The 10343-nt window shown below is 31.9% G+C and overlaps 1 protein-coding gene across 1 annotated transcript; it reads left to right on the forward strand.

The window, feature by feature from the left end:
- Window positions 1-2302: 2302 nt before the first annotated feature.
- Window positions 2303-6737, forward strand: LOC113749930 (transcription factor bHLH35-like). Its single transcript, XM_027293810.1, has 5 exons — window positions 2303-2507; window positions 2761-2917; window positions 3135-3356; window positions 3549-3719; window positions 6396-6737. The coding sequence occupies exons 1-5, from the start codon at window positions 2458-2460 to the stop codon at window positions 6483-6485; spliced, it is 690 nt and encodes a 229-aa protein (XP_027149611.1). The 5' UTR covers window positions 2303-2457; the 3' UTR covers window positions 6486-6737.
- Window positions 6738-10343: the final 3606 nt, after the last annotated feature.

Below are 10343 nucleotides of genomic sequence, written 5' to 3' on the forward strand. Positions count from 1 at the left end.
CCATTCCTTTTTCTGGTGTTTCCACTGACTTATGTTCCACAGACTCATGACACTTGCTGTCCTTTTTTTGTTTTTGTCAGTAACGATACATTTGTATAATCTACTCTATCATACTTTAGGGGGAGGGGGAGGGGATTCGATGTGAGTAGAAACTCCATCGAAACTGGTCAATAAAAATCGTCATAAATTATGATAATTTTTGTGAGAGGTAATGTTCGAACCCTTGATCTCTCGCACCACCAAACCTAAGAAGCTTAAAAGTTGCTGTCCTTAATCTAGTACTTGTTGTTCAAGAATCTAAATTTGATTGGATATGATATAAGATTGAGAAAAAATATGACAGAAATAAGTGTCAATTACTTTGCCATGTGACACTAGTGGCCATCTAATTCTCAACATATTATGCACACATATCCATGAAAATTGCACCAGTAAAATAGCGGACTTTTAGGACAATAACTCATAGAGTTGACAAATAGAAAAAAGGTACAAGAAACCAAAAACTTTTCAGGCCGTTCATATTTGATCAATAAATACTCCCTCTGTCCCGTTTTGTTAGTCTTGATTTTTTTTTCACACAGATTAAGAAAGTGTAATTAATTTGGTTGGAAACATAAATTTAGATTAATAATTTCCTAAAATACGCTTATGCTAATCACGAAGAGTGCCAATTAATATCAGTTACAGCTAATGGATTAGTATTGGAAAAGCTCAATGTATTCAATGTAGTGGGTTAGTATTTAATAACAATGTATTAATAACAAGATATTTAATAAGGGTATTTTAGACAATTTGAAAGATTACTACATTTCTTAATGAGAAAGTGGACTACAATTTAGGACAGACGAAAAAGGAAAACAAGACTATCAAAGTGGGACGGAGGGAGTATTAAGGATGAGGAGAAATGTTGATCAACCATGTTTGGATTGCTATTTTCTAAGGAAAATTTTTTATTTTTTTTGTAAATATATTTTTCAATCTTTTTTTATCTCATATATATCAATTGTTACCGTATATATATATATATATATATATATATTTTTACAAAAATTTCAAAAAATAACAATCTAAACAGGAGCCTATTTGACTTAATGAAATGTTTAAACTGAAAGAATTATATATAGTTGAGTGTTTCAATTCACCCTTAAGAAAAAGTAGACACTGTTTTCTGTTGAAGAGATTAAGCACATTCTTTCCTTTCCATAACCAGCAAGGCACATACAATTTTGGACGAGTGAGCATATGCAATATGAAAATTTTGAGAGATTCAAATTCTAAGCAAAGACTTATTTCGTAAAACTTTCTCATCCAAGAATATTTTTCATGAACATGTGTTTCAGAAAAATGGAAAGTATTAGTACATTTTTTTTTGCCCTTCTTCTCTAGGCATTTTGTTACTAGTGTCAAAGCATTCTCCCCATGAGAAATCTATTCTATCCCTCCAATAGGGTAAGCCCTAGCATCCCCTTGAGAAAATCTATTCTGACCCACCAATTAGCTAAAGTGGGTGAGGGAATAGATAGCATGAGTTGTGGTCCAATATGTTCAAGGCTAGATTTGTCTAAAAAAAAATGATTCTTCTCAAAATTTAAATTGTAAAAAATATACGATACAAACAACAGGATATGCATTATATAAGATTTTGTGCAAAATTATTTACCATAATAAACTCGCAATATTAAATAAATTAACTACGAAAAATATTTGCATGGTCCAAGAAATTCTACATCTTTACATCATTTCTACCCTTCCTCTCATAGCATACTATCCAAGGGGAAATTAAGCGAAACCACTTTTTTTATCTAAAAAAAGTGTGATGTATACGTGTTTCAATCATATCATAGCATATTCCTTCGGATTAATGATTAATAAAAGGAAAACCACTCCTCAAGAAAACAGAAAAGAAAAAACAAAAAACAAAAAGAAAGAAAAGAAAAGTAGTGAAACCTAAATAGGACAATAAGCTAAAAATGCCAAAATGTGAACATAAAAGAGGTATAACAACCACACTAATTAATACCGGCCAAATACATCACGAGCGTGATTACACGGTCCATGTCAATTGTAGGAGCGTGATTACACTCGCTACATTGAATGAATGCAGCTGGTAGTGGTATAGCACGATTATCTTGTATTTACGCGTCTCCGTAGACCGCACGAACAATTTCCCTCTATTGTATTTGGACGGTCAAGATCCTTCACCGAAGCAGCGATTCCAAGGGAACAGCATCCCCCACGTGGACTATATGCTTCCTATAAATACCTCCCCTCATTGGTGCTTTGCTTTACTGGCTCACTCCATTAAATTAAAGGAAAAAAAAAGGCATCTATTATTGTTATCACCTTCATCATCATCTCAATATCATTTCTTCACTTTCTTCCAAGGTTCATTCTTCTTCTTCATTCTTCTTCCTCCTCCTCCACAGAGCCAAAGGAGAAAGAAGGAAAGAAGAAACTATGGATGACACGTGGGAAAACATGTTCCTCCAAACTGACGAACTGGACAGGTAAATCTTCTGGTTGCAAAGCTGACATCAAATTTAGTGGATACCTAATGTTTGTGAACAAGAGTTCGGTTCGATTCTCATCTTTTTTCATACTTATTTTCTCCAATTCGTGTTCGAACGATTGATGGTACTTGGATGGATTTGATTCTTCCATGGTTCGGGACCTATATTTGTTTAAAAAAGAAATTTTTGCGACTGGCTGATGCGCTGAATTGATTAATTAGTTGAATAAATGTGTGACGCGTTTGTGCAGCTATTTGGATGAATCATTTTCATATTATGATTCAAGCTCTCCTGAAGGAGCACAATCATCGGCAGCATCAAAGAACATTGTTTCTGAGAGGAATAGGAGGAAGAAGCTGAATGAGAGGCTATTTGCACTTAGAGCTGTGGTCCCCAATATCAGTAAGGTTAGGACCGAAGATACCTTTGGAATCTACTGCTGGAAAATGCTTTTTTTTTTTTTTTGAATTTTTTTGGGTTAATGACTGCGACCACTAGGAATAAACTAGAAAATTGAGACCTTCTGTAGCTAGTGCCATCAACTTCCTCATTTTAGAAAAATTAGCAATTTTTTTTTTTTTTTTTTTTTGTGTAATGAATCATGAATTGATGTTTGATGATCAGATGGACAAGGCTTCCATTATTAAAGATGCCATAGACTACATACAAGAATTGCATAATCAAGAGAGAATGATTCAAGCTGAAATATCAGAACTGGAGTCAAAGAGGAGTATATTTCTTGATTTTGATCAAGAAATAAGCTATAATTCCCAGCCAAAGAGATCAAGATTTGAGCAGACCTGTGATTCTGCAGGATCCAGATCATCTCCCATTGAAGTTCTTGAGGTTGGTTTACTGGCTTCTCTCTCTCTCTTCCTGCTATCTTTTGTTTTAATTAATGGGGTCCATAAGATTCCAAATAACTACAAGACAATTCCATGCTTTAGATTTATTCATTTTTCCTCCTAGCCTAGGTATTTGTGAGTAATTTGTCTTTAGGTCACTGATTTTTGGACCTTTCAAAAATCAATTTTGCAGTTAAGGGTATCTCACATGGGAGAGAAGACTATTGTTGTTAGCCTCACATGCAGTAAAAGAACAGACACAATGGTGAAGATCTGTGAAGTTTTTGAATCCTTGAATCTCAAAATCATTACAGCCAATATCACTGCATTTTCCGGCAGGCTTCTAAAGACAGTATTCTTAGAGGTACGTTTCTCTTTCTGCCAAGTCAATTTTTTTTCCTCTTTCATTAGTTTAATTTTCACTGTAAATCCGCAATTTTTTGCACTCTCCATAGAGGGAGAGAAAAAAAAAAGTTAATTTGGAGAGTGCAAAAAATTCTGCAATCCAGTCACATCTAGGAGAAAATCATTTAGACCCTAATTTTTTTGTTCTCCTATTCAATTTATTTTGTGCAAAGATTTAGCATTATCTGAGAATAGGACAATAGAGCATAAGATTGCATATTGTCTTACCAGAAGTGTAGGTACAGATGATATGACTTTGTACAATGACCTTACCATGCAAATTTTGTTCTCTAGGAATGATGCTAAACAATCTTAATGGAAGTACAAAACTTGATGATAAATTATCAACTTGTTGTTTCTTCTCTTTGAAAATGAAAACGATAAATGGGGGAAACAATTTTTTTTCAGGAAATTGCAATTTTGACCCCTAAGATATGGACAAATGTGAACATAGCACGTAATACTTAATTCTTTGATAAAACTTGGTCCTAAGTTAGACATGGAGGACCAAAACTTTTGTACTTTTTCTGGAGGCAATAAAGATTTTTGGACGTGCTATCCTTAATTCTCCACCTACCTGGACCAAACTGCTCCTGATTTCCCAAAGCCATGGACCCAAAGTCCTGGATTGATGATGGGTCAGGCAGATCTTGGGAAATTATTTATGCATATATCTATATACAAACTCAACTAGGAGAGAGAGTTTACAATATTAAATAGCAAGAATTTGCTTAAAAGAACTGCACAATTTAATATTAATTCTTAATCCAACCCTGAAAAGAAATGAAATGGTAGTTTATTTAGCGGCTGAGACATTTTTTGGTATATCTTTAATGTGTCAATGATTGTCCAATCTTTTGCACACAATTTGTGGGGTCTATGGACCATTAGAGCAAACTTGATGAAGCATCATACACTACAGCTGTGTATTTTTTAGTATGTAAACTTCTAAATAGATAATTATATTTAATAGAGCAATTATTTAGCTCTCCGTATTCAATGCTTTTAAATCTGAACTATTAAGTGAACTGACTGAGCTTTTAACTCACGGTTTAGTCGGTTTAATCCGATTCAAAAGATTTTTCTGTTTTCAGTCTTTTAATTATTAGGTAACTTATATGTCTTTGAAAATTAAAGAAAATTAAATTTAGATTGAATCAGTTCAAAGATTTTTTACTAGGTTTAATCGGTTTTGGACCAGATTTGACCGGTTTGAATAGCTTTTGAAGTTGACCAGTGAACCGGACCAGTCCACAGTCAATTTTCCTTTTAAGCAGTCATACCGTGTGAAACAGTAATAACCTTTAGAACATTTTTATTTATTTTTAATGAAAATGATGCAAAACAATTAAGCACAGATGATTTGTGGGTATGAAAACAGTACTAAAAATGAGAGAGATAATTTGAGAATTTTCAAGTCGATACAAAAGATTTAAAATGACACATGGGTCCACCAGTATTCTTCAATTCAATTTTTCTTATTGAATGATCATAGTACACTTCACAATTTTTAGCCACTCGTCCTTTCTAGAATTTGGTGCTAATTTATGGTTATTAATTATCTGGGAAGGATAAAAAATGTCAGACGTTGCTCTCGTTTTCACTATTTAAATTACAAAAAAAGTACGGATGCGTCCAAATTTGCATTTCCTAATCAAGTTGTTATTTCTTGAGCAGGCTACTACACTATTACCAACACGCGTGTAGGAATATTTGACTGAAAAAAACTTTCAAAGTCTGCTAGCATTTTTAATTACTGTTCTACATGCCAAAAATTTAATATGTCACACTTAAATTTTTATTTTTTAAAAAAATATTTTTAGACCTCCAACTATTAAGTGTATTTTTTGCCCTTTAACTTTCTAAAACATGTCACTAACGATCTTTCGTTACTTAGAGTCGTTAAGGCTAACAGAAACAACATCAAAACAATAATATTGTTATTTTGAGATAATTTCTATTGGAGACTGAAATTGACAGAAGGGTAAATATTTGGATTAAAATTCAGGTGGTAAAAAGATACATGTAGTAGTTAAAAAGCCAAAAAAAATACAAATCTAAAAATTTTTGGAGCAATTTCTGCCCTGTTTCTGATGTCTAGCAAGAAGACCACTGTACGCTTTCTTTCTATTTAGTTAGTCCATACGGTCAAACAGCAGGTGCATGGCATGGTGAATGCCAAACATATTTTATTCGTGGAAATTTCGACCTTTTCTCATGCTACGTGCACCTATCACATCAGTCAAAAAATTTATGCTACCTTAATTAGTATATTAATTACAGAACAAGAAAAAAATATATTAGGGAAATGTTAATAAGAACAAAGTTGCCAAACCACTTTATGTAACTTATGCAAAATAACTTGTACTGAATAAACTTGAGGGCCTTCTTTATAAGCCTCTATTAAGCAATTATTAAGAATAAGCCTCCATTAAGAATGAAATCTTCTGCTGAAATATGGAGACAAACAAGTGAACATTTGGAAAATTTTTTATTTCTTTAATTTTAGGATACGAAAAATAAATGATATAAGGATTCTTCTATCTATCTTTATAAGCTCTGTTTCTATATATATTTGCTCATTTTATGCTAATACTAATTATCAAATATCCTCTTTTTTATTTACCTTTCTCAGGCCAATGAAGAAGAAAAAGATGTTGTGAAGATAAAAATTCAAACTGCAATTGCAGCTTTAAATGATCCAGACAGCCCTATGAGCATGTGAAGAGAGAGAATGAGGCTCAGCATTGTGAATTATCCAAGAATGCATCTAGGGATAATAGATGTCAACAACAAAATCAGTTTTCTTCTTGTCAAGTTTTTTACTGTAGCAATTAGGCTGTAGTTTAGTTCCCTTTCAAGAAGATGAGTGGAATAAGTAATGTGCTTTGGTTTTGTTGATCTATTTTTGTATCTCTCTCGTGTGTATATATGTTACACAAGTTTTTACGAAGGTCTGATCTTTCTACTGTTTGGTTGTTTAGACCAAAGCATAGTTTCTTCTCGCACTTCAATAATCTTCGTTTTTTTTTAAAAAAAAATTTTTAACAAAGGAGGGGTGAGATTTAAGAAGTTGGGAGATGAAAGCCTCAAGGGATTTATAAAAGATAAGTTGTAATTTATGATTTTTATGTTATAACAACTAACTCATCTTGGTGGGATCAGTACAACCAATTTACAATTTAAAGATAGAGTAATTTTTATATATATTGACAGTGATATTAGAAACAAAATTCATGAATTGGGAGATGAAAACTAACATATATTTATACTATACAAATCACATGGAGTGGGGTTTAAATTTAATACCTCTAAATCATGAGTTGTAATATGTACTTTTAAAACTTTCTACTCAACTTTTATGAATTTTGTCCTCGCAAAAGTAATTGTCATTTTTTTATGCAAATTAATTACAATTTGTACTCGCATATTAAAAGAACTAATTCCACTTTGTACCCTTAAATATGTATCACCTTCGCATTTTAGATACTTTGCACCTAAAACTCTCAATGTTGGACTGTTTGTACCATAAACTCTCAAGTTTGTCCCGATTTAATCCAATAAATGACAAAGTTAGCAAAATTAACGGGATAAAGGACGGTGTAAATTAATGATGGTATATAGTTTTATTCTATCTGTGATCCCTTAATTCCTTTTGACCACTTTCAGCAAAGAGAGTCAAGAGATATAGAGAAAGATCAATCAAAAACCAAAGGGAAATTAACTGCAGCCTAATTACCATAGTAGAAAATCTTGACAAGAAGAAAGTTGATTTTGTGGTTGACATCTATTATCTCTAGATGCATTCTTGGATAATTCACAATTCTAAACCTCACTATTTCTCTTAAACACATGCTCATAGGGCTGTCTGGATCATTTAAAGTTGCAATTGCAGTTTGGATCTTTATCTTCACAACATCTTTTTCCTCCTCATTGGGCTGAAAAAGAAAAATGGAAAAGAGAATATTTGATAATTATTATTAGCAGAAAATTAGCATATATATATGTATGTATGTATGTATTTCCAACTGTGCACATGTTTGTCTCCATATTTCAATAGAAGATTTCATTGATATTCTTGCACATCATGCATTAAAAAGCTTGTACTACATTTAGAAGAAAATACTTATATTGTTAAGGGTTTGTGTAACAATTTCTTAATGGGCGTTTAGTCTTTAACAATTGCTTAATAGAGGCTTATAAAGAAGGCTCTCTTGTGTATTTCCTAAATATGAAATTAAAGCTAAGAAAGCATCTACATGCAAGAGGTTACAATATACGTGAGTCAGTATAGGTGAAAATTAATTACACAAAAAATGGCCACCGGAGGAAAAAAATCCTTTTACAGCTACCATTCAAAACATTTAATACAAGTTATTGTGCATAAGATACATAAAATGGTTTGACAACTTTGGTCTTATTTACATTCCTATATATATATAACTTTTTTCTTGTTCTGTAATTAATATACTAATTAGGGTAGGATAAGTGTTTTGCCTGATGTGATAGGTGCAAGTGACATGAGCTAAGGCTGAAATCCTCACAAATAAAATATGTTTGGTATTTTGCGCCTGCTGTTTAACCGTATTAAATAGCGAAATTGAAAGAAAGCGGTACACTTGTCTTCTTGCTAGGCATAAGAAACGGGCAGAAATTGCTCTAAAATATTTAGATTTATATATTTTTGGCTTTTTAACTAAAACATGTATCTTTTTACAACTAGAATTTTTGATACAATTAGCGTCCTTTAGGCACCCTAATTTTTTTTTTATATTTTAAATAGACAAATTTTCTTTTTACGTTTAATCTATTGTAACCCTCTAAAAGTATTTATTAAGTTTTTGAAAAAGTTCAACATAAAAAATACACTAGATATTTTACCCCTCTATCAATTTCAGCAGCAAGCTCTAATGAAAATTATCTCAAAATGACGTTTTGATATTGTTTCTATTATTTTTAACGACTCCAAGGAAGGAAAGGGCAGTAGTTACACGTTTTAGAAAACTAGAGGACAAAAAATTCACTTAATAATTCGAGGTCTAAAAGTATAAAAAAAATAAAAACTGACACAAATTTTTTGGCCTATAGAATAGTAATTAAAAATCCTAGAAGACTTTGAAAGTTTCTTTTTGTCAAATATTCCTGTGCACGTGTTGGTAATAGTAGTAATCTGCGCAATTAATAACTTGATTAGGAAATGCAAAATTGGACGCATCCGAATTTTTTTTTGTAATTTAAGTAGTGAAAACGTGAGCAACGTTTGGCATTTGGTCCTCTCTAGGAAGCACTTGGACATTCAGATAATTAATAACACCAATCGTCAATGATGATGCCATAAATTAGCACCAAATTTTAGGAAGGGCAGGTGGCTAAAAATTGTGAAGTGAATTACTCCCTCCGTCCCACTTTGATAGTTCTGTTTTTCTTTTTCGTCTGTCCCAAATTGTAGTCCATTTTCCAATTGAAAAATGTAGTTGTATTTTAATTTTTCGAAAATACCCTTATTCAATGTAAGTTGTTGTTACTATAAACCTATCCCATTTAATGAGAGTTTATTCTTTTTTTACCATCAATTCAAGTTCCCATAAAGTTGTACTCTAATTAATGTGATGGTATTTTAGAAAAATAGCTACCTAAATTGATTGTTCCAACAAAGTTAACTATTTTTTCTTAAACTGTGTGAAAAAAGAACTAGAACTATCAAAGTGGGACGGAGGGAGTATTATTATTATTATTTTTAGTGAAACATTTTGAATTCAGAACTTTCTACTTATATTTTCATCTTACCATCTAATTCAATCTTTCCTTGAAGTGTATTACTATGATCGTTCAATCAAGGTGAAGAATACCCATTTGTCATTTTAAATCTTCTTTATCAATTAGAAAATTCTCAAATTACTTCTCTCATCAATTAGACAAGTTGTCCACTTTGGTATCTCAAAAATTTTCAGCTAAAAGAGAGCTGTTTGATTTGCTTGTAGATATAGTAGATAAGCAACTTAAGGTAAAACTGTATTCAAAATTAACTCACAAGCATCTCGTTCAAAAGTAGACTTTCTTAACCGCATCAGGTCTTTTGCTACACAATAATGGTATGTAACATTCATGTTATACACTCTAATGTGTTAACACTTGTCCTTTCTATTGACATAAAAAATAAACCAAACATATTTAGAAGTTTAGTAGTCTTAGAAGTAGATTTATTAATTAGGAACTAGATTAGAATTGGTGCCAAACTTAGTTTTGGAAAATCAGTTAGGTTATATTTAGGTGTTAGAATTGAAATAGGTTTCATAATTTTATTTTTTTTTATTTAAAGACTTGAAGTCCACGTTTGTAGATTGAAGGAAAATTGGTCTATTGATAGAATAAAATTTTCTAATTCCTCCAAGCCTTCTAGTTCCTTCGTATTGTTCTTATTGTGAATAGATCGTATGGTCATTCATGACCAATCCAAGTGATACGAAATTCCACATTCTTTTTGAAATTATTGTGATTCATCCAGCCGTATAGCTATCCTTATTCTTTTGATTTTTTTTTTTTGCCTATCGTTTGGTATAATACTGTGTTTTTTCTGCCGTAT

Source organism: Coffea eugenioides, chromosome 10 (assembly GCF_003713205.1).
Source record: "Coffea eugenioides isolate CCC68of chromosome 10, Ceug_1.0, whole genome shotgun sequence".
NCBI classification, from domain to species: Eukaryota; Viridiplantae; Streptophyta; class Magnoliopsida; order Gentianales; family Rubiaceae; genus Coffea; species Coffea eugenioides.